The 27,597-nt window shown below is 39.6% G+C and overlaps 5 protein-coding genes and 1 pseudogene across 7 annotated transcripts in view; 3 read left to right on the top strand and 3 right to left on the bottom strand.

The window, feature by feature from the left end:
* Positions 1-1,215: 1,215 nt before the first annotated feature.
* Positions 1,216-2,738, bottom strand: LOC148717214 (uncharacterized; annotated as a pseudogene).
* LOC111336955 (uncharacterized) lies at positions 2,279-5,060 on the top strand. 2 transcript variants are annotated; one of them, XM_088742529.1, is made up of 2 exons: positions 2,279-2,384; positions 3,098-5,060. In XM_088742529.1, exons 1-2 carry the CDS (start codon positions 2,373-2,375, stop codon positions 4,133-4,135), a joined length of 1,050 nt encoding a protein of 349 aa, XP_088598655.1. In that variant the 5' UTR covers positions 2,279-2,372; the 3' UTR covers positions 4,136-5,060. The 2 variants fall into 2 exon arrangements, with proteins under 2 accessions (XP_088598655.1, XP_022798879.1); XM_022943144.2 differs by having other exon boundaries at positions 3,037-5,060.
* On the bottom strand, positions 4,309-6,619 carry LOC111336956 (failed axon connections homolog). The gene is made up of 2 exons (XM_022943145.2): positions 6,183-6,619; positions 4,309-5,488 (listed from the first exon to the last, which is right to left on the bottom strand). Exons 1-2 carry the CDS (start codon positions 6,617-6,619, stop codon positions 5,050-5,052), a joined length of 876 nt encoding a protein of 291 aa, XP_022798880.1. The 3' UTR covers positions 4,309-5,049.
* Positions 6,620-6,731: 112 nt separating this feature from the next.
* On the top strand, positions 6,732-12,751 carry LOC111336960 (uncharacterized protein C6orf62 homolog). Its single transcript, XM_022943148.2, has 7 exons — positions 6,732-7,141; positions 8,747-8,833; positions 10,438-10,527; positions 10,760-10,885; positions 11,068-11,202; positions 11,837-11,896; positions 12,428-12,751. Exons 1-7 carry the CDS (start codon positions 7,013-7,015, stop codon positions 12,491-12,493), a joined length of 693 nt encoding a protein of 230 aa, XP_022798883.2. The 5' UTR covers positions 6,732-7,012; the 3' UTR covers positions 12,494-12,751.
* A 577-nt stretch (positions 12,752-13,328) lies between these two features.
* LOC111336953 (uncharacterized) lies at positions 13,329-14,848 on the top strand. The gene has a single exon (XM_022943142.2). It carries the CDS (start codon positions 13,588-13,590, stop codon positions 14,689-14,691), a length of 1,104 nt encoding a protein of 367 aa, XP_022798877.1. The 5' UTR covers positions 13,329-13,587; the 3' UTR covers positions 14,692-14,848.
* Positions 14,849-14,960: 112 nt separating this feature from the next.
* LOC111336945 (multifunctional protein CAD) overlaps positions 14,961-27,597 on the bottom strand; it is a 29,250-nt gene continuing 16,613 nt past the window's right edge. For both annotated transcript variants that reach the window (XM_088742527.1, XM_088742528.1), the window contains 18 exons: positions 26,105-26,209; positions 25,176-25,409; positions 24,651-24,899; positions 23,424-23,588; positions 23,067-23,198; positions 22,189-22,390; positions 21,952-22,067; positions 21,260-21,475; positions 20,851-21,061; positions 20,243-20,400; positions 19,581-19,655; positions 19,019-19,160; positions 18,678-18,748; positions 18,021-18,146; positions 17,427-17,582; positions 16,904-17,005; positions 16,456-16,550; positions 14,961-16,326 (listed from right to left, as the gene is read on the bottom strand). In XM_088742527.1, coding sequence (XP_088598653.1) covers positions 16,224-16,326; positions 16,456-16,550; positions 16,904-17,005; positions 17,427-17,582; positions 18,021-18,146; positions 18,678-18,748; positions 19,019-19,160; positions 19,581-19,655; positions 20,243-20,400; positions 20,851-21,061; positions 21,260-21,475; positions 21,952-22,067; positions 22,189-22,390; positions 23,067-23,198; positions 23,424-23,588; positions 24,651-24,899; positions 25,176-25,409; positions 26,105-26,209 — 2,658 coding nt within the window. In that variant the 3' untranslated portion in view covers positions 14,961-16,223. The remainder of the gene's footprint in view (positions 16,327-16,455; positions 16,551-16,903; positions 17,006-17,426; positions 17,583-18,020; positions 18,147-18,677; positions 18,749-19,018; positions 19,161-19,580; positions 19,656-20,242; positions 20,401-20,850; positions 21,062-21,259; positions 21,476-21,951; positions 22,068-22,188; positions 22,391-23,066; positions 23,199-23,423; positions 23,589-24,650; positions 24,900-25,175; positions 25,410-26,104; positions 26,210-27,597) is intronic.

Here is a 27,597-nt window from a genome sequence, read left to right as displayed (position 1 = left end):
GTTCGTCGTGGTAAAGTACAATTATAATAAAGTATTATCGTTTGTCTCGCGATGAAGTCAATATTCACATAAGACTTCACCCTAACAACATTAATAGCGGGAGAGCTCTACGACAGCGAACTGCCGAGGGAACAACTCACAAACATCGAGGAACAAAACGCGCCAGTCATTGCTGTGAAATACCAAACAATTACAGCGGAGCATGTTGCTTTGTAAGAAGACCCGAAACCAGTCAATCTTATCACCTGATGAAGACTAGCCGTATGCAGTCGAAAGATCGCGATTCACATCACAAGTGAGTACATCGCGAGACAAACGATAATACTTTATTATTATTATTATGCAAATAGTATAATTTAAAGTAGCGGTTTGTTGAAATGAGGCAACGGAGATCCGTAAACTGTTTCAGACGAAGAGCCAACATCAAGCACTTTCTGTGACAATTACGGGAAAGCCTTTCAACCTCGTTTCTTTTAGACTTAATTAAGCTCACTGTCTCAACTGATTTGACGATTTCAATAGGGTTTTCCTTCCGCTAAGTGTAAATATGCGATACCTTGACACCGTCAATAAAGCCAGCCTGTATTGGAAGTCTGCCTTCGCCCCATTAAGGAGTAAATTAAGCGAAACCCCATGACGAACTTTGCCTATCGGAAACAATGATCAACAATTATTCACCACAGTGGAGGAGGCTAGCACTGTAGATATTTGGCAAGCCGCTCAGCCGCGGAGACTAGCAGTAGATATTTGCCAAGCGGCTCCGACGCGGGATCGGTAAACTATCCACCGCTAGCCTCCTCCACTGAGGTGAATAGTTGTTTAAATAGAAACTAAACTAATGAGATGATGTAGCACCGAAAGATAATTTTAAATTATCTATTTCTTTGACGATTATAATATTTTCAGAAGCAAATCCTTCACGAGTTGCTCGGAGGTAAAAACTTTGAGTAGCCAATCAGAGCGCACCTTAGATGCTACCCACTGTTTTATAATATAAACTAAAATGAATTGGCCACCGTACATATTCCAAAGCTGACGTTTTTCGCTTTAGCCCTTTCTCAGAGGAAATCCAGTTTAACGTGATTCCAGGCGTTCAATCAGTAAAACGGGCCGCGACGAGGGGGCGACAGGAAACGGTGCGGCGGCGGCGGCAGCTACTACATAGTCAATACTTGACTTAATCTTCTTTTAAAAATGTTGAAAGGGACTCTTAAATATTAACTTATCTAGTTTTATTATTTCAGAAAAAATGAAGCATATGAATTAAGAAATGCTGATTTGTCATTTAAAACTCAATATGCGAGAACAAACATGCTAAAATATTCCTATTTCCATAGAACAGTTAAAGCCTGGAATTATTTACCTATGCATGTCAGAAAGTCTGAGTCTCTTTCTGATTTTAAAAGTCTTTGTAAGGCGTATTTATACCAGTTAGACATTGAATTAACTCATTTATTATTAATATTATTATTATTATTATTATTATTATTATTATTATAAATATAGATAGGTATGTGCAGTGTTTCTCTTTTTTGGGTGGCCTTTTGTAAGGGAACCTGTTCCTGTTTCTTGGCCTTCCCCTCAGCTTTGTATATGTGTTAAGTTTATTGAGAAAATACCGATTAAAGTAAAGTAACATTGGGAATGAATACTAGGACATTTCTACAACAAACAAACTTCGTTTTCGCTCACTGAACAGGTACCATGAAAGGGCAATTAAAATTTAACTAAGAGTCGAATTAGCATCAGCTTAAGACTTTGTTATCACTCATACTAAGACTGTGTTTCTTACTTAAGAAAATTGAATTGGTTTTTTGCCATGATTTAGGCAACCACTTCCATATGTCCATTCTTGTTTTGCCTTCAAAACCACATAACCTCGACTTTTTCCAGTATTACTATCCAGTGGTAGCATGGATTGGAAAAGCATCTTAATAGGAGCCCAATATGGCGGGTACTTGTATCTTGCCGTGTCTAATACCAACACAGAGTTTGATTCTTTGTCCATGGCGGCAATAGGACTAAAGTGGCCTTCTCCAACTTGCCTAAGAGATTCTCTAGAAAAAGAAATTGCCATAAGCTCCTCTGGATGTTCTTCGTCGAAAAGTTCTTCATTAGACTCCTTACCACCAGTGCAAACTTGCTCTAAAGTGTGAATAAACTTATCATAATGTTCTTTCGAGTAATTTGGTCGAACAAGTCTCGTTACTGCTCCATTGCAGTTTGCCAAACACACAAATTCATCCAAATTTATTCCAGATTTTTTCACGTCTTTTAGCGAACGACAACAATCTAGAAGTTCCACAGTATACCATCGCCAGTCTGACAGAGGACTCCACTTACGCTGAGGATCTATTCGCAAGGCATTTAGGATGTTTACTAAGGTACTAACTCCGCAATAACCAGATTCATTTTGAGTACCAAAGCACGAAGACAAGGATAGATAAGGAACAGCATAACCAGTTTGCAGAGCACGGCAGAGGCGAGTCTTAGACTCCTTAGATCGGTAGTCAACAAGAAAATGAGGCAACGGAGATCCGTAAACCGTGTCACATGCATTAGCTAACGTTAGGCGCCTTCTTTTGAGATCAAAAGAAAGCCTTTTCAACCTGGATACGTTCAAGCTTAAGAAAGCCCAATGTTTCAATTGATTTGAGGGTCTCATTGAGGTATCTGTCTGCCGTCAAATGGCAAAAATTTTAAACTCCGATAAGCAATATCTTGACCACCAGCAAGTGTTAAAGGCGGTTGGTTTGCCTCCCAAGGTATGCTGCATATAAACAATACACTGTCACATCATCAAAATACTTAAACTACTGGTTCTTTATTGAGGAAAAATTTTTAATTTTTGTGTGGAACACCTCCGGTTGAAAAAGTTAGTATTTTTTTTTAACTTAGGAATCGCGCATTATTGTTTATCCCAAGGCTATGAGCGTACAGTTGAAGATTTTTATTGTCAGTTTTAATAATCTATTTCTCTTTATTTATTTATACCTTTATTTTCTGATGAGTTTGATTTTTTGTATGTGTTCTCAGTTTTGTTTTGGGGTTCGACGAGTCTATTTTTTCTGACACTATATGATTGTTACACCACCAGACTAGATCAAGTCGAGTCAGCCAAGGCTCGGAAAGAACTGGGAATGTGTCTGGGATGTACCTTTTACGTAGTTGGGGAAAGTTACCTGTGTGTTCTTTAAACATTTGCAAAGCGAATAAGAGAAAAATTTCGGGAAACAGGGATCATTTACCAGATACAATGTCTTCTAACACTCTAAAAACGTTTTATGGGCGTTCTCTCCCTCAAAATCTGGTTGACTACCGATCTACGGAGTCGAAAACTCGCCTCTGCCGTGCTCTGCAAACTGGTTATGCTGTACCATACCTATCTTTGTCTTCGTGCTTCAATACTCAAGCCGAACCAGCTTATTGTGGGGTTAGTACTTTAGCGATCATCTTAAATGCCCTGCGAATAGATCCTCAACGTATCTGGAGAACTATTTGGCGATGGTTTACTGAGGAACTCTTAGATTGTTGCCGTCCTTTAGAAGACATAAAAGTATCAGGGATCACTTTGGAAGAATTTGTTTGTTTAGCACAATGCAATGGAGCTGACGCGACCCTTGTTCGACCAAACGACTCGAACGAACAATACGAGAAATTTATCCAGATTGTAGAGCGAGTTTGCACTGGTGGAAAGGAGGTTAATAGGGAAACGTTTGATGAGGAAAATCCAGAAGAGTTTATGGCAATTTCTTACTCGAGGAAAACTTTGGGACAAACTGGCGACGGTCATTTTAGTCCTATTGCTGCAATGGACAAAGAATCAAACTCTGTGTTGATGTTTGACACAGCCCGGTTCAAATATCCGCCCTACTGGGTTCCTATGGAAGTGCTCTTCCAATCAATGCTACCACTGGATAGTGCTACGGGAAAGAGTCGTGGTTATGTGGTATTGAAGGCAAAATATGAATATCAAGGTCGAAAAGTTGCTTGTAATTTTGATGAGTGTATTTCTATGGAAGAGTGCCCTGAAAATGATTTACCAGTACCAAGGCCTGTGTATAAAAGTGGCCAGTGGCATTGTGGCAGTCATCCTTGTAGTGGAGGTCCTTTTAACACAATGAAACCATCTTAGTGTGGTTCACAATAATTGGAAGAGTTACAAACATAATGCTACTTGGAAAAAAAAAAGAAATAACCCCTTTTCATAGGTGAGCTCAACCTTAGTGGTTTGCAATTCTTCTCCTCCTTTGCAAGGAGCATCAAGCCACAATAAAGAAAAAGGATAAGATGGAGTTTTCAACTGCATTCAACTCAACAAAACAATTTTATTCTTTGTGCATATTTTGCGTGGTGTTGGATGTCTTAGGAGAACTAGATGCAAATCCCTATGAATGTACAGAGTCAGAAGTAGAAGAGACTTGCACTCTCACGTTAGAGCTTGGAGACTTTGATTACAAAGGGCTCAGTAAGATCAAAGTAGAGATAACCATTCACACCTTAAGATTAGTATGCATATTCTCCATACTGTTCTCAATACATTTCCTTGAGTGCTGACATGTAGAAATTGTTTGACAGTTTAGAGCATCTTTAGTTGGTGATCATTTTCTTTATTCTCATAACCTCAATGTGTAATTCAGGGCTGATATTGTAAGGAGAAATTGAATGCTAGTCACTCCTAAAGGGTCAAGACACCACTGGTTCACCCTGTGAGGCAAGGTAGAAGGGTTGGATTATATCACAACCTAAATACTCAGGTTTAAATCTGATTTACCTGAACCACTAGATTTGTCTCTTAGAAGACGATTCTGTATAACTATTGAGATGGGTGAAATGATATTCCGTAGTAGTAGTGAAATAATCAACTGCAGACCAGAAATGGTCACAATACATATCATCTATGTCTTTGTAGTATTCTAAAGGCTTTTGTGTACAGAAAAAACTGTTACATCGAAGTTTAGTAATCTACTTTGTACTGATAGGTATAGTATGGATAATGACAGTCAATATTCGAACAAAACTGGCGATATGATAGACAATAAACCAGATTTAATGATCAAGAGAGTTTGTGTTTTTTAGTATTAATTCATCCCAGTCTGGGAAATACTCCTCCCTAATGGTATAACAATGTGCTTCCACGTTCTTCAGTTCTGACCTAATAAGTTTTGCCTGTGGACTGTTTGGAACATTCCAAAGGAATACTGAAACCAATCCAAATACTGCAGCATCTAAAAGGCATGGCTTGCTTCCCATAAGAAACTTTTTTGTTCCCAACACTTGTGATACAGCCCTCAAGTCTCTCTCTGCAATGCTGTAAATTTCCTCTCTAGAGTGCCGCCCAATTCCATGACTCCAGAGGCTCTGGCACAGGTGATGAGATACTATCCACGACATAATGTAATTTAGAGGAGTTGGTGTTAGTCCCAACAGAGGTGACATTGACCTTGTGTCCGCCAGATCAGTCACAAAGCTGTGATATAGCAGAGTCCTGTTGCACAATTAAATAGAAAATTGCATAAGACCACAGAGAACTACTACAATGCAGTACGGGAGTACCAATTTGCAGCAAAAAGGCATTTTGAGACATTTAAAGAAAAGGGAAAAAACCCTGAAATTCATAACTTATTCTTTTAAAAATATATTTTGTTGGTCTCCTTCCCTCGCATGTAACTTGAATGTGTCTCAGTTTGCCTGAAAAATTCCAAAAAATTGTCTGTTCTATAAGCTAATTCTGTGCATATCCCTGTTTGAGAAAAATAATTGATGCACCTCCCTACTTCCCACCTTGATTATGCATTTTGACAAAGTGAAAATGGGCAACCAGCTTCCATTTTCCACCTAACCCCCACCCCTATTGAAAAGCAACAGTTCATCTTAAGAGAAAGTTGGGAAAGAGTTCCATCTAACCCCATACATTAATTATGCAGTCCATTTCATAAATACCAAATATAAAGGTTTCTTTGCAACACTCTATGCATAATTAATGTATGGGGCTATATGGAACTCTTGCCGAAAGCCGAGCATGGAAGCTCGATGACCGATCATTCACTTCCCCTCCCCCCTCACCTCGTTCCTGCAGTGCCACACCCCATGGCTGCAAGAGCTGCATAGTTGAAGGATGCAAGAATTTGTTACAAACAGTTTGAAATAAACACAAATAAATTAATTATTAGAGGTCATACCAATAAGTATTCTCCTCAAGGGTTACGAGCATGGTATGTGCGATGGCTTTTTCTTCGACACTCAGATGGGCATCGGGGTCGAATTGAAATTCTTCGTTGAGAAAACGAACAATTAAGTTTGAATCGGCCACGGTCGCTCCATTGTATTCAATCCACGGCACTTTGCCTTTGCTCGACATTCTAAAACTGTAGTCGCTTTCGTAGGGGATTTTGTTAATTCGCAAATAGGTCTCTAGCTTGAGACAAGGTGGAGAAACATTTAAAACTCGGGAATTTGGAGGCATTTGATGAAGGACAACCTTTCCATGCCGTGGGCTTTGATTCTTCTTCGGCTTCAATCTCATGAACACTAAAATGACTTGCACCACTAGCAGAAGAACTAGGCAGCCAGAGGCGAAAACAACAGCAATTATCAGGTTTCGTGGTTCGAGCGCCATGGGAAACAGTTGCTTGTGTTGCGTGACGGAGCCAAACTACGATAGACGATGGTGTAGAGTAACAAACTGAAACCGAGGCCATGACGTCACGGGACTCCATATTTTTCATTTTTCGTGGTGAGAAATCCGGACAGACAGAACAGAACTTTTCATGAATATTAGGACATTGAGGCGCTGTGAGGATCATCAAAATGCCGAAAATGAAAATTCAAGACAGTATAAAATAACTCCGAAAAATGTCAGGTTAAATTATAACAGTCTTCCCTAGGAATTTCGTCAGTTAACTACTAACTGAGCCTCTTGTAGCTTACCTACACTGTCAGCTTACAAAAGTTTGCTGTTTTTTGGGCCACAACCCTAAGTTTTCCTTAGTTGCACATTCCTTGATCACGAATGGCTGACCCTGCCTCAAGGAAATCAGCAACACTCAACCGGTTACGGTCGCAATTGCGACGAAAACGGGAATCTTTCGCGGAGCAATTTGACTTCAAAATGTACTTTGCAGTGGTTTTTAAAGATAAGGTAAGTAATTACCAAGTGACTGTGTAGTATTTGAATAAGGGAATGTTTTAACAGCTCACGCAATTTTAATGTAGCGAAAAAAGATTTCTATTAAATTCTTTTTATTATTAAGTCATTACATGTAGTTCTGTTGTGTGTCATTACATATCTTTCATTTTGCTTGCAAGTTCGAATGTTGTTGGTTATGCCAGTGCAGGAGAACTAGTCTGTAACAATGTTAAATAAAATTTGAAACACGGAAAAACAATGGAGCAAAGAACAATAATTAAAATGACGACATTACATGATTATACGACAAGCTATAGTATGCAGATGTGTGTTGATTGAAAATCTGATAAACAGATGTCATATTCATTTGTCAGATGACAAGTGATTCTCCTTTAAAATTAACGTTAAAATTTGTAAGCCTAAAAAAAAGAATGAGGCACTAAAGATCCAGGAGTCAAGAACTCTCACCCTTCATCACTCCAAAGCTAGACCTGGCCACTCAAAGATTTTTTTTTCACTCAAAGATACGTGTCAAAATTGTCCTTTAATAACTGGAATTCCCTAATCAGTGTATATAACTATATTTCTTGGCAACAGTTGATCATATTATATTTTGCTAATTAAAGGATGATGTAGTTGAACACTTTAATTCACAATTAGACTGATTGAGCAATAATTAATACCTGCAGGTGAAGTGAAACACCCCTTTGTTTTTCCACTCATTCCCCAAAACCTTAACCCATTAATGGCCGCAGCTTTTGGGGAAAACTGTGTTTTGAAGCTAGTCGGGCAGATTTCGGGTCGCTGTTGTGGTTTTAAAAGCTCAAACTTACCAAAAACCACTTGACAGCTCGTGCACTCGACGGCCTTTCGATCCAAATGCAAAATGGCGGCCTGAAAATCTCGGGCACGCGCAGAGAGCAAAATTTCGACAGTTTTTGGGTTGAAAAGTCATGCCCCACTTACGACTTCTACTTTTCTCTCTTTCTCCTGCCCTTTTTTTCCCCTCTCCTTGCCTAAAGTTTCTCTTCACTTGCTGGAAATTGAGTAGGCTTCATTTTGATGTAGAGATTTTTCAGAAACTACTCATTATTTTCAAAGCACATGCTCGGAAAGGTAGGTGGGTAGTGAAACACGATCTTCGTGCAGATTTTCAGGTCAAAGTGACACGGTTTTTTGGCTATTTCTCCAATCTCCTCCACTCAATTGCGCTCATTCTGGTATCGTCTGAAAGATATTTTCAACCTGTTTAAGTAGGTGCTCGAATTTGTGCTCCAGGGTTAAAAGTGATGACGTCACAGGGCGTAGAAAGGGTGTGGGTCCCCATGGGCGCATACGGGCGCACTGGACGTTAATGGGTTAAACTTCCCAAAACATAAAGATTTTCTAGACAATTAAATTTTTGAGGAGTCAGCTTTAAATTGTCATTTTGTTTTATTATTGATCAGTTGATCTAAACTTCTTGGTGTTTTGACCAATTTACAAGTTGTAGTAACATTGGGTTCTTTACTGTCCTGTAGTTGTGAGAATTGCTGATGATGTAAATACCCACCTACTGAAAGAAATGTACATTTAAATGCATCAGTCCTCTAAACAAATCAATGTCATTTGTTGCAGAAGAAGAAGTCTGCCTTGTTTGAAGTGGCAGAGGTGATCCCAGTCATGACTAATAACTATGAAGACAGCATCTTGAAAGGTGTCCAGGTATAAATGGTTTCTAGGAATAGTAGTTAATTTAAGTTCTCACACATCACTTGTACAGATATGGTCTGATAAAACAGTCATGAAAATGGTCCTTTGTTCTCTGGAAGCTGCATCATATTGCACTTAACCCTTCACTCAAAAGACCTAATGAGTAATTCTCCTAACTGTTCACTGCACAATTCTTATAATGTTAGTTTGCAGAACTTGGTATATGATCAATTAATAATCCCCTGAGTGTCTCATTTATTTATGTGGTATTGTTAATGTAAGGAGAAATTCTGTCTTAATCACTAAGCAAAGTCAGAGGGTCAACTACAGTGGAACCTCGACTTAACAAACCTCTATATAACAAAGTCCTCAGTATAACAAATGTTACTTCAGTTTCAGCCTTGGTTAAGGTGGCTGAACATAGTTTTTGATACCTTTGTTTCTTTCACCATTTTCTCTGAAACCCTGGATCTCTTGGTTGCCAAAACTGGCAGCAAGCAAGTTAACACAAACTTTGTTTTTTTTGATAGTTAAGCTGACGTATGTGTCATTGCCATGGCGAGCTTGTAAAGATACTCACAAGTTAAGGTTGCTGAACACAGTTTTTGATACCTGTGTTTCTTTCACCATTTTCTCTAAAACCCCCAATCCCTTGGTTGCCAAAACTGACAGCACGCAAGTCAACAACACAAATTTTGTTTTTTTTTTATAGTTAAGCTGACGTATGTCATTACCATGGCGACATGAATAAATATTAACAGGCCTTTAAAATCGGTTTTCTTTATTTGTAGAAATCTAGTCATTAGATTTTCTTTATAATTTGCATGCAACAAGCTCATAACAATACTTATAAGTTGACACCATTTTGCTAACAATTTAACAGAGATCTTTAATTATCCCTTGTTGAAGGTTCACTCGATTATCTAGAATTTCCTTTGTTAAAAATCAATTTTTCTCAATACTCCAGTTACTTATTTCCTGAAGTATTTTCATGCCAAATTTCATGAAATTCTAATGAGTGGTTCTCAAGAAATGGGCATATTTACAAGAAAGCAATTTTCCATTCAATCACAATTTTTTTGGCTTACCACGCATGTGCTGCATTTAACTAGGTTCTTTCGGTAACAACTAAAAAGCTGAGAATTGCTGGGTTCTCTGCACCGTTAACTTTTCTAACATACCTTTGTAATAAAAGATTAAAGCCTTCAATATACTGCACCAACTATAGAGAAAAATATAGCACAGATAGTGCGGGTACGTGTCGAGTAAATAAAATGACCACTCTATTGATGGCATGTTTGTGTTTTGCAATCCCTGTGAGCACACTGAATTGCATCAGCAAAAGTGTGTGCAAAAACTGTGTTCAGCTACCATAAGTCACAGTAAAATGTATGCCACAGAACCTCGCTATCACGAAACAGTTTCCCCATTCCCTTGGCACTTCGTTAAATTGAGGTTCCACTGTAACAATTATTACACAGTAGCCTCTATCTTATTTTAAAGTGGAAAGCCAGTAACCACCATAGGAGACAGAAAATGCCAGTGTAGAGCCTCCTATTTTAATGCTTAGTTAATTATAAGAGTATTACAAGCAGATCATATATTTTCTTTTGAAGGAAGAGGTGTATTCCCTTGAGAGCTCACAACAGCTGTTGGAGAAAGACATTGTTCAACTTCATGCTCCAAGATATCAGTGTTTAAGAAAAGTATGAATAAAACCCTAAGTTTGACTGTCTGTTGGCTAGGTCTTTTTATCTTAATTAATTTTAATTAGTGCATTTTATCCCACCTCCTTGATTCATTAGTTGTCAGTAAAAATGATGTAATGCACAGATTGGATTTTGAATATTATTATTATGGAATAAAACAAGAAGCGTTTAACCCTTTGTTCTGTGTTTGTCAAAAGTGGGTAACATTTCTCTTTTGATCATTACTCAGGATGTCATTGGATGTGTGCAGGAAATTGATTTCTTTTTGTGGCCTCGCAATGACATTGACAGGATAGTGTGCCTGCTATTTTCACGATGGAAAGGGGAAGAACATTCTGATTACAGACTCATTCAGGTGAAATTCTGTAATATTAACCATAGTTTAAGGGCTGGGGGTAAGTACAACTGTTGGTGAAGACTCCCAAATTTGTAAATAGTACTCTGTTTCTGATGTAGAGTTCTTTGTTGTCCACAACAGTTTTACACTTCTCATGCACAACTTAAGTGATGCCAGGTTTGTTTGGTTGTTATCTTTAGGGCAAGTTTGAATTTGAAAGCCATGACTACGAGAAACAGTTGCTACGACTTTTAACCAGAAAGGAGGGCACTGGTTTGATTCTGAGCAATCCATCACAATCACTGTTTCTCTTTGTTGACAAACATCATTTGCAGGTATACACTGTGGGTTATTGAGCTACATGATAGTATTGTAGCTTTGTCAGTATTGGTACTGTACATGTAGTCTTGCAGAAAAAGTGTTTTGACATTTTGAATAAAAATATGGAAAATGCAATCATTAAGCACAGAGCTTGAAGAAATTTGTGGACTTTGATGCAGATATGTCATTTCTAAGGACAAATATATTTAAGCATATTTTAGACAAAAGAAGAAATTATGTTAGCTATCCCTCAAACATTTTGGCAGCCAGCAACATGAGAGGTTTACAAACAGCTTTCTCTCAAATAGAGCAGTTACTGTGGAAGACTAGTTAGTTTTCTCTGTGACAGGTGTTATCAACAGACAGGTTTATTATCTCTTGATTGTAACTGGTCATTACAGAAAAATGTCAAAAACAAAAAAGACTTTTATCAAATCTCATGTTGCATTTAATTTAGGAAACATCAATCTGGAATATTATGACTAAGTTCATCAGATTTTAGTTAAGTATGTTTGGTTATATGAGGACCAAAACCAATTGTGTGTGGGTGAAAGCTATTGACCCATTTCAAGGTGTTTTATTCCTGTATTTTTTTAAAAAAAAGTTTTTGAGTACCGAGGATGTGTTCCCTCTCTCTTCTTTTAACAGACTGAAAAGAGTAAAGTTGCAGTCTTCAAGATGTCAAGTTTTTGTCTTCATGTACCACAAGTAAATATCTATGAAATTTTGACTTTTGGCTCCTCTTTCTAAGAGTATGAAGAGTTTCTCAGCATTATTTTTTATTTGAACGTACACTCTAAACTATTGAATTGAAAACGATAGATATTTCATGTATACTTAGATCCATCAGCAGTAACTCCAATTTTTTTTTTCTCAAAAAACTCTGATTGTATTAGGCTGTTCAAGAGTCAAGATGTATGTGTGCCATTGTGACAGGAAAATGAAATATTACATTTTCATAACTGATTAAGTGTGGGTTCAAAATCCCAGGATATTGGCCTAGAAAAAGGCCAAAGCAACAGAGGGAGTAGCTTTAAGTGGGCAAGGTGGGCTCCATAGGTTCCTTGGTCAGTTGATATCAACCTGGATATAATTGTTTTCATTTCTCCTGGTCACAGAGTTAGCCCTAAAGCAACATTTGTCTGAGGCATAAGCCCCAACCCTCCATTTATGGGTTTTAGGGGAGCAAATGTTCTGTTCATTCGTTAATTTTTTTTTTCTTTTGTGCTTGTCTTCTAGGATCAACTGACCCACTGGGGAAGTGAACTTAGAGATGATGTCCTGGCACCTTTTATGCCTGATTGAGATTTGTCCTTTTAGCTTTTGTTTTCCCAATATTGAGATGCTACATTTTTACCGACCTTGTGATAACAAATTGTAAGTGGCTTTCACCCCCCTAAACCCTTTGTTCTATGTACAGCTGTATTCCCTGCAGTATCTTTTACTCAGCTTTTGTATGTTAACCAAGCCGACCTGTATTTTCCCTTTAATTAAGCACTTGTGTATTTGCTTTCAGAGTAGTTTATGTTGAAGTGAATAATAAACTTCTCCTTTATAAACAGATTCAAAAATTTTATTTGTTTGTGTGATTTAATGATGATGCATGGATCAGGGTGATTCCCTAGTATTGCACTGCTTATGCTCTTCAACACAAAATGTGCATGCATGGCTGAAATTAGCGGGCAAGCTTGTTACCACACACACATTAGATTAATTTGTATCCAAGAGAGTAATTTCCTCCAAACTAGCTTGTTATCTGTTAAAGATAATTTTACGATATTTTGAAATATTTTTGCACGACATAAAAGCTTACCAACCTGATTCCTTAGGAAAAACTTAAATATTAAAAAATTTCTTCGTTCGTTTTTAAACACGTAGAGCCATAAATATTTGCTCTTTCCGAAATTGTAAATTCTCCAAAGTTAAGCAGTAATATCTTTGTTGGTTTCGGTTTCACTTTGATGACACAAATTAAACAAATCTACCATAAATTTATTAGAAGCCGTCACGCCCCACAGAGCGACAGCACGATTGTACTCCTAGCCTGCAGACGGACTTTCCTTCGTTAAGTCTTCGTTGAGGACTTAACGAAGGAACCGCAAAGGAAAGTCCGTCTGCACGCAGGCTATTGTACTCCTCGATTAATATAATCATTTATTGGTTGGATTCTGTCCATTAGTATAAACAAACATTAACATAAACAAACATTAGCATTCGTGGTCAACGCTTAATTAGCACTTTGTTTTGAATTTCCTTGAGTAAACAAAAGGCATAGAGTCAGTATACACTTGTCAATTTCCCCCAAAGGATGCGTTCCTTTTAACGGTTTTTAGCTTTCCTTGAAAATCTGATATTTACTAGTACCAAAAGGAAAACAAGAGGAAAATTTTGAGGTAGCTATGAACTACAAAGATCCCACTGGATCGGTTTTGACTTTGAGAAATCGCCGCCTTTCCGAACCGCAAAAGCTACCGAAGCGTGTGTCTTTCAAAGATGAGGCATGGGTTATTCACATTCCCGCTCGCGACGAAAACACCGTGGGTTTGCGAGAGAGTGTGCTATTTACAAGAAACGGCGTAGCAGGGAACTCTTTGTCAGCGAACAAAACATCAGCCCTCAAGCCAAACACAGGTGCAAACTTTGAAACTTTCTCTCACAAATCTTCGTTTGCAAGCTCGGAACAGGCAGACACGCAAACATGGATGACTTCAACGACTACTTTGGGACCTAGAAAGAGTGTTGCCCCTTACAAGTCAATTCTAAAAGCATCAGCATCGCAGAATCGTTTTCACGAAGATCATTTGAAAACGCACAACTTGCACACAGCCTACGTCGGAGAAGCCTCAAGGCATTTTCTGAACAATTACTTTAAACATGATACCAGTCATCTACTGCCATCGACAAATGTCGTGAAAAGAGTCGAGAGACCAGTTATAACCAGAACACCGTCATCGAGGCGCTCACTCCCAAATAACCGCGCTCTTGGAACTGAGGACGCCTCGCTGTTCAACCAAACTGGACGACCGGCTGGTAAAGAATTCACAGCGGGATCTCACAGAACTCTTCTCGATCACACCTTTAAAACCACGGCCAATGAAGGAACGAGTAAGGCTGGCACTGCCGCGCAGCCAGGGATAAATTTCGGCGTAGTTGGAGTTACGTATGGGGGTGTGAACGAGATGCCTTACTTTTACGGCATCAGAGGAATCGCTAATAACGGGATAGCCGAGTATTCTAGTGAAAAAAGAGCTTCCTTCCACGACCGAACTCGCTCAGAACATTCCTCGGTATCTACGCCGCACAAAAACAGCCTTTCGCCTAAAACACAGGAAAGATATCTATCAGCAATTCCAGCTATTGAAACTTTCAACAGACGGAGCCGTGGAACAGGGAGTTATTCTTCGAGCGACTGGTCCCGCAAACAAGATACAAGCCCAAAGAAGCAATTACAATTACCAATTGCTTGGCAACTTTCCAAACAGAATAATTTCTCAACAAAGTAGAGAGGATGGTTTCGATAAGAATTTGCATCACCTCACGTCCACTCTCTCTCATGAACAGGGATGAAAATCTCTAGAGCTATTTCCGCTAAATCATCCCCCGCGAAAACTCCGATTTTGTAATGAAGAAGCAGAAAATAAAGCTGTGGTCTTCAAATAACGTGCTTGTGTGTGCTTTACCGAGCTCTCCCAATTTCCCACAAGTTCTAAACACACTGCCTAAACCATTTCAAGTCGATATAAACAGCGTTTTAAACTGGGTGAAGCAAAGATTCATGTAACACTTTAATTTCTAACCGTCAGCTAATAAGGCCATTACTGAACTTGTTATTGATCAAGTTTGAATCCCCTGCCCCCCTCACTCAATAATATATGTTTTCCAAAATATGTCAATCCAACACAAATTGAGTGAAAATCAATCGCTTTATCGACTTTGAGAACTGAATATTTTCCTCAAAGACCAATCTTTGACCGTCCCCACTAATAGGGTATTTAGAGGATAATTATTCGAATCGCTGAAGCAAAATTGTCTAATGCTTTCAGTTGAACTGTCTATCCACACTCGCCAACAAACACTGACGAAACAACAACGAAAAGTGAGCTATTCTGCCCAATGGTTAGAGTAAATTTCCTTCATTTTCTTCATTTTTATGATATTTGGGATTGACTGCACAGTCCGAAAGTTATAAGTCTGAAACTAAGCAGCTAAATGACTTTATAAAATCTCTTCCCTCGCTAACTACATTCTACACCAGAAATAGTCGGTTAGAAGTTATTCAAATATTAGACGAAAGTTGAGTTTCGTCAGAGACAAAGTCTACAGTAATTAGTCAGTTACAAATATCAGTGTGTTTTGCCTAAAAAGGGAAATTGTTTTTTTTTTTTTAATTTCCAGCTCAGAAGGTTCCTTATTTTCGAAATTTGCGCACAGTGCTAACTTTCACCGCCACGATTCGAAGGTGACTTCTCTTAGTTGGTACTTTATGGAACAATATATGAAGGGATTATCGATCTCGTTTGTGATTTTAAGTCTCTTTCATGCTTTCCATCCTTTGCTTATAATCTGGAAACTGTTTTCAGTCATGCTCTCCATTCTAAGCCATTTTCGTGTGGTTCATCCTTTCTCCTCCAGCGTTTGTCTACACAACCAAACTATCTCTCTATATAATGTAAGACCTTTTGTCTGTAAATCTTTAACTGTTTAAATTTAAGATTGTTTATGCTGTTACGTTACGAGATCGAGTCGCGTTTTCCGACATGCAAAACTCCCTTATATTGGAGAAGACTACAAAATATTGGTGAATGTGAAAAATGATACAAGAAAAATGATACAAAAGAAATGATAAACTACGAAGGAGCGAGGATGACATTGGATGGAGAAGATTAAACTGATTGCTGTTAACAAACTTTAACAAATTGGGCTAAATTTTAACAAGCTGCATGAGCCACAGGATCAGTTTTACTGAGTCTTCACCGGAATAAGGATTGGATAAGATCAGAATGAAAGAGGACCTCCATATACCAGCATCAAGCCATCAGCTCTTTACTAATACCAAGGCAAGCAGAGCCATTCTGATATACATGCCGTACTCAGCCTGACGGAAATAAGCCGCTCTAGGATCGGAATCAACCTCCACGCTGCAAAAATATACAAACACAGACTTTGTTGATTCCCCAGCCGAAACAACTTGAACAAAATACGAAAGCCACACATTATTTTAAAGGTCTTTCCACAAGGCGCACTACGTGCCCCAGACAGTAACTTACCTGATTTCATTTACACGAGGTAAAGGATGCATAACTACCATCTTCTCCTTGGCTTCTGTTAGAATCTGTGGTGTGATAACATAGCTTCCAAATACCTAGCGTCAATCAACCAAACCATTGAACCATCAATCAGTCAATCAATCAAATGATTGTCATCTACAGTTAATAACTAAACCAATCAGTAAGCCTGACGATGACGATCAACCAACAAACCAATCAATCAATCGATCTATCAATCGGTTAGATAAACGGTACTTCAGACAGACAGAGAGATAGACAATCCACAACAAAATACGTTAGACAGTCAGTCTGCCAGTTGTTGCTTACAGAGCTAAGATAGGAAGCCGATCAAACGATCACTTAACCTTACTTTAAGAACATATTTTTTTTTAAGTTGTGAACATCTCGAGCAAAAATGAAAACTGAAAAAACAATATACAAAACATACCTTTTCGTACTCTTCTTGGCTTTCAAATCTTTCCCTTTGAATTCTTGTCACGTACAGAACATCTGTGTCAGGAAGCGCATCCGTAAGGCTTGAAAATTCTTCCTGAAAAGAAGAGAATCAGCCAATCAGATCCTGTTAGATAACAATTCAGTTCTTGTTATCTCTGTCGGTTTTCGATAGAGGCTCCCATTTCACAGCCCTAACGCGTTTCCGTTAGTAAAATCGCATCTCTTGGTGCATTTTCTTAAAAAGATCAATACTTCCAGTCAAACTCAGAGTCACACTGCAGTCTTGGGAAGTGATATTGAAAAACATGACTCCTACATGTTTTCCGTGATCTGCACAACATTTTCTGCTCATAACGATCACCAAAACAAACTTCAGATCTGGTCTTTCTCAATTTTGTTTGCCACTTATGGTAACTTTCCCCCAACATCAATACAACACTCTTCAGGGTGTTTTTACCCACAATCGACACTCGACGCAGCACACTGTCGTTGCGGCAACTACAGCTGTCACTCACCTGATGTATTCCTTTCTTTCGGACATACTCCTTGATGGATTCAGGCATTGACAGAGCCGCAGGTGAAACATAACGGAGCGTGACGTCATAAAGGCAGAGCAATTTGGCCAATGAGTGAACAGTACGCCCGTTCTTCAAGTCTCCGACCATAGTCACCTTTGAACATGAAAACAAACCAAAACTTCATCAAATAGGATTAGTCTTGTGTTTATCCGAAATTAAAAAATCGACAGGGAAAGGTACAGGGCAGACATCTGAATATTGCAACACGACCGGCAAGAACAAACATTAGCTATTGGGACCTTCTCGAGAAAGCGTGGACTTTTGACTAAAAATCACACCAACACCAACAGTGTAACCTTCCCTTACCACCTCTTTGCTTCGGACATCAGTTGTCAGCAATCAATGAGCGGTTGGCTTGGAGGTTAGCCACCTGTACCCGCCATTAAGATAAACCTATGCAGGTAGGTCATAGCATGTCCGGGGAAGATATTCGAAAAATTATCAGGACATTGTGGATTTGTTCCACATGATCATCTAGGTCACCTCAAAACTCTCATTTACTGAAATAGTAGACCAGATCGTTTTCCTCACCGTCAGACGGTTTACAGTACCAATCTCTTCACGGATGGTAAACACATCCAAAAGGGCCTGGGTAGGGTGTTCTCCAACTCCATCGCCCGCATTTATGACTGGCTTACGACAGTGTTCGGCAGCTTTCTGTAAATTGTTTGAACACATTTCAATCCTCATACAACATGAATCAAAATTAACCAACTCTGATGGAGAGAAGCATAAAATCCAACAAAAAAGGAAAACACAGACACTTAGGTAATAACCAACTAGAACTTGCTAAAGGCCGGGATAGCTGGCGGACCCACTGAGTGGCTGACTGATCAACAAACAGATAGACTAACAGTTATCAGAACAGACAGACAGACAGAAAAAGGGACAGACAGATAGAAAAAGGGACAGACAAACAGAAAAAGGGACAGACAGACAGAAAAAGGGACAGACAGACAGAAAAAGGGACAGACAGACAGAAAAAGGGACAGGCAGACAGAAAAAGGGACAGACAGACAGATAGAAAAAGGGACAGACAGACAGACAGAAAAAGGGACAGACAGACCGACAGAAAAAGGAACAGACAGACGGAAATAGAAAAAGACAGACAAATAGACAGACAGAAATAGACAGACAGACTGACTAACAGTTATATTAAGAGAAAAGCACTAAAGGATTACAACACACCTGTACTGCTCCAGGCTGAGGGTGTCGTATCACCACTACATCACAGTAAGATGACATCACTTGAACAGAGTCTATTTTTTCAAAATATTAGCATTTGTCAGAACCGACTGCCTTGTCAGTTATCATTTTATAGATAAAAGTGAGGCCCAACCAGGCCGAAACAGCTGCACAAGGCTACTAATTCGATGGCTTACTTATTTTGTGGTTTAAGAGGTGTGACTATCACTGTCGCTTACGCGCCACTTTCTACCCAACATCACACAAGCAACAACATTTACTCTCTCGAAACGTCATCATTCAGGGAAATTTTCTAACCAATATTCTGTGTCCTCAAACACTACCTTCTAAACTTTCTCCCTTCTTGGCCGATGAATCTTGTTCCTTCATGAAAATTACAGATCCACCCAGTCTCTGCATGGCTGCAGCAAACGACGATGACGTCCGTGTACTTACTTCGTAAAACAACGATGCCATTACCCTTCCCTGGATAAAAACAAAAGGGAAACCAATGAGTCTCTCATCCGTTGGCAAGTTGATAACTTTATCCATGTGTGATGACCGACAACCAATCCGAGCGAAAGTTCGAGGAAGAGGCAACTGGCTAAAATCCAAGCTCATCCAAGGATCTGTGGCATTAAGTGGCTGAGAATAGTGCTACCCTCTGTCCCCTGGATGAGATTCTAGTACATTGCCCCCCTTCAACTGGGGGGGGGGGGGGGCATTTCATCAGGTTTCCCTGACGATTCACTAGTGCCTATCAACACTAATGGGTGGAGAGGGAAACTAAAAATACGAATATTGGCCAAGAACTCCAAACAATGACCTGACCAAGGCTTGAGCCTGAACGATTTGGAATTCAGAACTAAATTACGCCGACCGTTCTATCTTTCCCAAAGGTACTACCTTCAGTAAATCCAACACTCCTTCTCTCTGAACAACCAGCCGCATCTGATGAGCCACGTTGAACAGGTAATGGAGCTGTGTAAAGAAAATACGCCATGAGGACATTCTTACTCCTAGCCTATCATTAACAACTACATCCTTCATCTGTCCAAAAAACGACTTGAGGTGGAAACCTCCTTGTAGGTAGTGTTTTCAATTATGAGAAATAAACATGATTATACAAAATAAAAATCAATGCTAACGTTATAAAAAATCATACCCATCGAAAAACCATTTTAGCCTTTACTATCCGTCTTTACGATTCCATCAAGATTACATTGAAATCTGGTTGTTCAATAACATTTTCCTTCAATGGCTTTAAGCTGTATGATAGTTTGACAACGCGCTCCATAGTAGAGCATTTCGATGGCTAATCTACTTTTGTTTATTTTGCAGAGTACGAGCTAAATCTTGGAGTTTCGACCTTTTTAGTTCCCAGGTGGTATTTTGGCACTCTCGTTTGTGTCAGTCCATACTTGAGGAGTCAGGCTCACAAAAAATAATATCTGGGAGTTTTTCCCGAGGAAGTTAGGAGAATGCAAATTTATGAAAACAAGTAGAGCAAATTTGTATGTTGGTGCTACACTTTGCTGTTCAAGAGGAAAAGGTGGCCACTTATTTACCTGTTCTCTGGTGAATTTGCTGGCACTCAAAATGTGATGACCCAAGAACACATGGAGTGGTATACGGGGAAGGGTCACTGGTGCATGAGAATGTATGCCTGGCGACACTGGGTGTGGAGGGGTGTGGTGAGAATGCGGTGTGGACTCTGGGGTCCCATCTGAAAACAAAAAGAGCAAAACTTGTGAAAAAGGGGATGGGAGTAGGAAATGGGCCCTCAAGTAACGGGAATAAAACTCACATTTACTTGAGTGACACACTTCAAAGGCTGATTCATTTCCTTCCGACAGTTTTTCTAGGAAAATTCAGCGCTTTATTTCTGTTTCAGTTGGTCATTGCTCTGCCAGCAAAATATTGCAAAAATATTTCGAAGCGTTACCTTTCAGGTGCCATTTTTTCAAGTTAAAATAATAAAAAGTTCGGTGAAGCATTTTTACCAGGTGGACACGACCTCATGTCAACGGTAATTTTCTATAGTAATTCTGGGTAAGAAGAGGTGCTCTTCTCCAAAGTATGGCCCCTACGTGGGAAAGCAGCAGTTTTGGCGCGAAACGTTTTCTGTGCTATATGTGCTTAAGTTTAAAAAAGGTTTAATTTTGAGCCCAAATACCTCCAACAGGCAGGCTGAGAGGTTCTGGTCCGCTGTAATGCGTATCAACAAACCGATGTACAGACGGTGGAAAGCCCCAACGAGTATCTGACACCTTCCTCGGACTGGGGGGCGGTATCTGAACCTGCGGTGGCAATTGGAAGACGGGTGGCGCAAGTGGCAATGCACTGATCATGCGCACATCTTGTCCAGCTCCGGGTGCCGCCAGAACCTGCAATGTTTACAATAATTGTATCAATCTGATGATCACCAACAATTGCTTGTTACTGGCGATCCAGAGTCCGCGTTAGTCACTTAATATAGTTAGCCAGGGAATAATGCTAATCGGCTGTAAAATAACCTGTAGAAAAAGGAAAAACGGAAAAAAAAAAAAAACCCGAAAGAAACCAGAAAGAAACGTCATACGCACCTTTCCGTCAATAACCACAGTTTCACCCCTTAGCACAACTCTTCTGACGCAACCATTGACTTTCATTCCAGCGAATGGTGTCCACTGCGCTTTAGAGTAAGTCATGGCGGACGGAATAGTCCATTCTTCTCCAATTTCGACCTCAACGTATGTATCTTTCTGCTCGGGAAGGCTGAAGATTTTTCGTGGATTCGTGCACAATCGAAGGGTTATGTCCTAACACACATTTTAACATCTACACGTCAGTTACACATTCCCAAGGATCACTGATACTCTTAAGTCCAACAGATAAAGCAGTGCTGATAAACCGCACCAAGGCTAATTAGATATTGAAAACACATTTGCGAGGCCGCTGTTGATTTGGTAAGACTTATGTCAAGAAAAAAAGATTACTTGCAGTCCTTAAAAATCAGAGCAAACCAAATAATTCTAAAATATTCAATTCAGTGCTTCCCTACTGTGGGGCAAATGGATGTCCTTTTAATAACAATTTACTCCTTTACCATATATCGGAGCAAACTCACAGACATACAAAAACCCCAGCTACATTTGACAAGACTGGAGATCCAGGGGAAACTTGTGAAACTGAAACTATCCTTATCAGTGTTCCAACCCTGCTTCCTACTGACCCTGTTTGCCGAAGGCTGTAAAATGTACTGCATGCTAGTTAAGGAATGAGAATTGACTCTTACATCGATCGTTAATCGTCCTTGATGAACCGCAGTTAACAGCAGCGGAAGCATAGTTTCCAACCCTGGGAAGCCAGGAGGGGGTTTTTCAGAATCTTTCTCTTCCAGTGTATGTGGTGCTACAAAAAGAAAGAAAAAAAGGCGTTATCACAAGACGCGCAGCAATAACTAAAGAAAATTTTGCAAAAATACATCCCGAGTTAAATGTTAGCAGTTATAATATTCACCAATAAACCTTACCATGATCTGTGGCAAAGCAGTCGATAATGTCAAGATTATCCCAGAGCGCCTTCTGATCTTCAGCCGTAACAAGAGCAGGCTTGACCCCAACTCTCTTAATGCCAATCCTGTCCGCGTCATCTTCTGTCAGGAACAAGTGATGAGGTGATACTTCACACGTGACTTGGATTCCTTTCTCTTTAGCAGCTCGAATCACAAGCACCTGCAAACGAAACAAGGGTGCGTAGGTCAATCAGCAGGTTACAGAGAGTAAGTAAGAAACAGTGATGATGAATGATGTGTTCTGCTGTTCCATGACTATCTTTTAGGAGCACTTCCTACAGGATAAACCACGACATTGCAAGATAGCCCGTTCGACATAACATGTGCGGAAATCTCGAGTCAGCCATATAAGGCTCAATTTCTTTGCTCTAAAAGCCCATTTTTCCCCTTTTTTTTTTTTTTTAAATTTTCTAAGACTATTAAAGAACACGACATTGCAATTCAACTTCTGCTTTGCCACAAGAGGAAGATCGCCGAAGGGAAATGGTAGGATAAGGCCACGTTCATCTAACTGGATGGGAAGGAGAATATATAACTGCCATACATGTTTCTTTGCGGTGACAAACGGCCTAGAAGGTGTCTCGTTAGTTAAGGTCATCTTGACACTGCCAAGGGAGGGGGCATCTCACCAGGGGCACCTTACTAGGGTATAGGGGAAGTGGTTTGCAAGATATCTATTTGCCTTGTTCCTTTTTCAGACTACTAAATTTATGTAAAAAAAATGAGGAAAGGTATTGATTGTTTGGCTTTCCCACTCCCCTTTGTTGAAATGTAGTGTTGTTTCCGTTACAGTCTACATAATCCACTTATCAAGTACCCCAGGGTTTTGCTCTCACCTCTTCTTTCCTTGCCACATGAGCTATATGGACAGGTCTATCAGCAAGCTCTGCTAGCAATAGGATGGCAGCAGTTGTACGTCCCTCGGCGTGGCATACCAGTGGTATGTGTTTTGGCCAATGCTCTAGATGCTGGAAAATCGGATCAAATCTTAAATTTGAAATATAAAACAATGAACCAAGCACTTCAAAAACATTCGACATATTTATAAACTAACCGAAGTGCAATACATCTTGCACACCCTGGCAGTAATTGGGAACACTGGTACAAAGATAAAAAATTCCTGATCGCTACTGCAAAGATTCCCAGATAGTGATTCGACACAGTAATTTCTATCGAAATAAATGAGGCCCCACCTTCATCCATGTTGACATGTTGTCAAGTCTCAGTGTAGTAAACGTTTCATTGAGGTACATTTTTAGACCAGCAGACAGGTGAGCTATATCCTTCACTGTTGCGTAGTTATCAGCACTGGCACCCAGGTAAATACCGTAATCACATCGAGCACCAGCTGAGGCCAACTGAAAATTATCGATTGATATCAGTTCAGTTATACATTTAGCGTCGTGTCCAAAAGAATTTCATAATTATTGTTTCTTCATAAAATAAACATTTCATATCGCGTTGAAATAAGTATTATCATGTCGATAAAAAAAAAGAACGGAAAAAGTTAAAAACTATTTCAAACACAAATAAGGTTAAATCACGTGAAAAACTATAACCTCTTAGAATACTACTAGAAACCCCTCTCGTTCAGTCAAGAAATTTCGTCCGAAGTTTGTCGTGAAGGCAAGGCTGCAAATAACTAACGGGCAGTCGCCGGTCACGTTGTCCGGTCAAACATGCTTTTGCTCTGACACTACCCGTTTTTTGGCCGGTCAAATTTTAACAGTCGGAACTCTTACGATAGTGAACCCAAATTGCACAGCAATCCTTTTACAACTAAAAAACAACTGAATCCAAGTTGGTCTGGCAATAAAAATTACAAGTTAATAATTTTACTACTCTTTACTGCAAGAGCAGCCTCGCATTGAGTACGTGGAACGGTTACGCAAGATACAACCGCAATTGTCCGTTTTACTTTACATCTGACAAAATCACTTATAATTAGATATTACACTTTGGCGACAGGACTTGATGACATCGTGGAAATTTGCGACTGTCGGGAATTTCTCGACCACTAATTTGTCTACTTTTATATTGTTTTTTTTTTTTTTTTTTTTCTTTCGGAAACATTACTGTAGTCCATTGTGATTATCAAACAGTTTAAAATTAAAATTTCTTTGAACGAATCAGTAAAGGACCGGACAAGATGTCCGGCAATCCAAGGATTTGTCCGGTCAGTACCCAATTTTGACCGGACATTGTCCGTTGACCGGCCGTTATTTGCAGCCCTGGAAGGAATGGATTCATTACGTAGAAGCTGATGAAATACGGCTGTTACTTGAGTTTGGAAGCAAGATATCTTAAACGCACGAAATGAGGGCATTATTCAAAATTTTTTAAAACATGTATCATGTCGTCATGGTTAAAAGAGTAAATAAAAACAAAGCTCGGCTCTCTAAAACGCTTCTCCGTTGTACCTTTCTAATCAAATTGAACGCAGATTCGTCAACAATAGCGGGATTAGTGTTAGGCATGGTTAACACCATTGTCACACCACCGGCCAAAGCAGCTGCTGTCCCGGATGAGTAATCTTCCTTATGTGTCGCCCCAGGCTCGCGCAGGTGCACATGCACGTCAATCAACCCAGGCAGACGAACTGCGCGGCCAGACGACATACAGTCAATGTGAGTCTTCAGTTTAGGCGCTCCGCCGATTCTCTTTAGAGCCTACAAATCACAAAGATATACTCTACGTAAAAACGGTAATGTACACAAGGGTATGAATGACGTCAGTTGTGACGTCATAGAAGGTCCAAAACATTCTTGTTTACAAAGTTAAAGGAATTTTACAGACTTGTTCCAAACCATTTAATTTCCAGACTTATGGTGGGCCACTCTACAAACGATAGTTACCCTAGCTCGTGAGACGAACGATTAATCATTCATTTATTATCGTGAAACATCATGGACAAGCACGTCGTTTAAAAAAGAGTTCATGATTACCTCAATAAGAAGTTTGGCACACTTGATGTCTGTGATGAGTGGTATGGAGTAATCTATAGCCATTCTGCGGGTGCGGTAACCGTGTGTTATAAAAGATGAAGCTCGCCTAGAGCCAGTGCTCCTCAGAGGAAGGTTAATCACCAAATCAAACTTGTTCTGTGCAAGGTAGTCTAGAATGCTCTGCTCTGTAGCGCCATTGCCGCCCTCCTCAAATGGCCAATCCACTGCCTTAACCTGCGCGTAAAGAAAACCACTGGGAAGAGGTCAAAGGACCCTACAATTGTATGGCCATCATTATACACTGATGACATTAGGCGTAATTTTCACAAGTAGACCTCTCCTGCGTTAAGAAATTTGCTTCCGAGAGCAGCAAAATTAATCGTTTCATGCACTGCCAAATCTCGCTGAATTAGGCCTTTGCCCAAATAAAGATAATTCCCTGACCATGAAATCAATAAATTCAAATTATCAGTAATACTAACAACCTTCAGCCCTCCCTGGCAGCCGAACTTTCCATCCATCTTTTTTTTCAACACTGGTAAGCTCCAAGCAACTCGCAAGAGAGCACTGGCCACGACTGCATTATAATTCAGTGAAAGATTCCTTCCAGTGTCAACTAAAAAGTATTAAACAAGCGGAAACCGACTGACAGACTGACCAACTGACAGACAAGCTAATTGGGTGACTGACAGACAGGCCGGCGGGCTAACTAACTGTCTATCCGATTGATTGATTGAATGACTGACTGACAAACAAACAGACAGAGAAAGAGGTAATCTGACTGGCTGATTATATATGAAAGGCTTTTCTCCAAAAATGTAAGTTTTGGCCTTATCATTTCCTGAAATGTGGCCTCCATAAGATATGACGCAACAACCCAGATTACCTTTTGTCATGCTTGGCAATTGAAACTGGCAGCGATTACTTACCTTAATTCCATGCTCCATGTAAAAATCAGCTGTCCCTGGACTAGCATATAACTTGAATCCTAATTCTACCAAAGTCTTAAGGCTGGGCAACATCTCATTCTTGGACTAAAAACATTCAAACGACACGAAAATAAAATATATGATTTTGTAAGCTGAAGTATACAATTAGAAAAATCAACGGGCTAAAGAAAGTGTCAAAAGAGAATGATAACAAATGGTTAATGAGGAGCTAAGTGTTCAGAGTCCAGACGTTTTTCTCTCAGTGCTGTTGGTCCAAGATATCGAGAGTAAAGTTTTGAGAAAAATATCCCAGGGTATGGAACGCCATAACTGTCTTATGATACTTTTGGTCATGATATTCGGTGCTTACATCCTTATGTTGGGTGCTTACATCCTTATACTCGGTGGTTAAATCATTATATTCGGTATTTACTTCATTATATTTGGCGCGTACTTCGTTATATTCGGTGCTTACTTTATTATATTCGGTGTTTACTTTCTTATATTCGGTGCTTAAAGTGCACCTATACCCAAAAATTTTTTTCGCTTAACGAAATAAGCTTATTTTTTGGAGTATTTCTCTGCAAAAATTTCTTAATTTGCTCAAATCTTTAATTTTCTGTGCCCAGTCAAAATACGGAAAATCGGCCGCCATCTTGCCCCACGACCGAGTTTAAAGAGGAATGGCTCTAGCGGGTAATGTGACGTCAAATCGAGAACACGAAAGTCTGCATTTCACACATTTTCACTTGTTTGGGAAGGTTGTCGTCGATATTGTCCGAAATATGCCGACTAGGTGTGTTGTATGAGGAATGTACGAAGCGCGATACCCTCTTGCAAATTTCGCGCGTTGCTACATCCTTCTACAACACACTTAGTCGGCATATTTTCGGACAACATCGACTACAACCTACCCAAACATGTGAAAATGTGTGAAATGCAGACTTTCGTGTTCTCGATTTGACGTCACATTATCCGCTAGAGCCATTCCTCTTTAAACTCGGTCGTGGGGCAAGATGGCGGCCGATTTTCCGTATTTTGACTGGGCACAGAAAATTAAAGATTTGAGCAAATTAAGAAATTTTTGCAGAGAAATACTCCAAAAAATAAGCTTATTTCGTTAAGCGAAAAAAATTTTTTGGGTATAGGTGCACTTTAAATCATTATATTTGGTGCATACTTCGTTATATTGGGTGCTCATTTTATTATACTGGGTGGCTTTTTCGTTCAGTGTTCACTTCATTATATTCGGTGTTCCCTAAATTATATTCGGTGTGCACTTCATTATATTCGGTGTTCATTTCATTATACTCGGTGATTAAATCATCCAGTTCGGTGCTTCCGACAACTGGTGTGCACTTCATTATCTTCGGTCCTACCAACATTATACGCGGTGGTAAAATCATTATCTTCGGTGCAAACTTCGTTATGGTCGTCACCAGGCTCCCAATTGTACAGCTTTGTTGAGCGCGAAAAAATGGAAGACATCTTGA

Source organism: Stylophora pistillata, chromosome 13, assembly GCF_964205215.1.
Source record: "Stylophora pistillata chromosome 13, jaStyPist1.2, whole genome shotgun sequence".
Classification (NCBI taxonomy): Eukaryota; Metazoa; Cnidaria; class Anthozoa; order Scleractinia; family Pocilloporidae; genus Stylophora; species Stylophora pistillata.
The sequence above is the reverse complement of the archived record's forward strand: the minus strand, read 5'-3'. Positions and strand labels throughout refer to the sequence as shown.

Coding starts and splice junctions, on each gene's coding strand:
- LOC111336956 (XM_022943145.2), bottom strand. CDS start 6,619: ATGGCGCTCGAACCACGAAACCTGATAATTGCTGTTGTTTTCGCCTCT. Junction 5,489..6,182: donor CTTGAGGAGAATACTTATTG/GTATGACCTCTA, acceptor ATTGTGCAACAG/GACTCTGCTATATCACAGCT.
- LOC111336953 (XM_022943142.2), top strand. CDS start 13,588: ATGAACTACAAAGATCCCACTGGATCGGTTTTGACTTTGAGAAATCGC.
- LOC111336960 (XM_022943148.2), top strand. CDS start 7,013: ATGGCTGACCCTGCCTCAAGGAAATCAGCAACACTCAACCGGTTACGG. Junction 8,834..10,437: donor GCATCTTGAAAGGTGTCCAG/GTATAAATGGTT, acceptor TTTCTTTTGAAG/GAAGAGGTGTATTCCCTTGA. Junction 10,886..11,067: donor CTGATTACAGACTCATTCAG/GTGAAATTCTGT, acceptor TGTTATCTTTAG/GGCAAGTTTGAATTTGAAAG.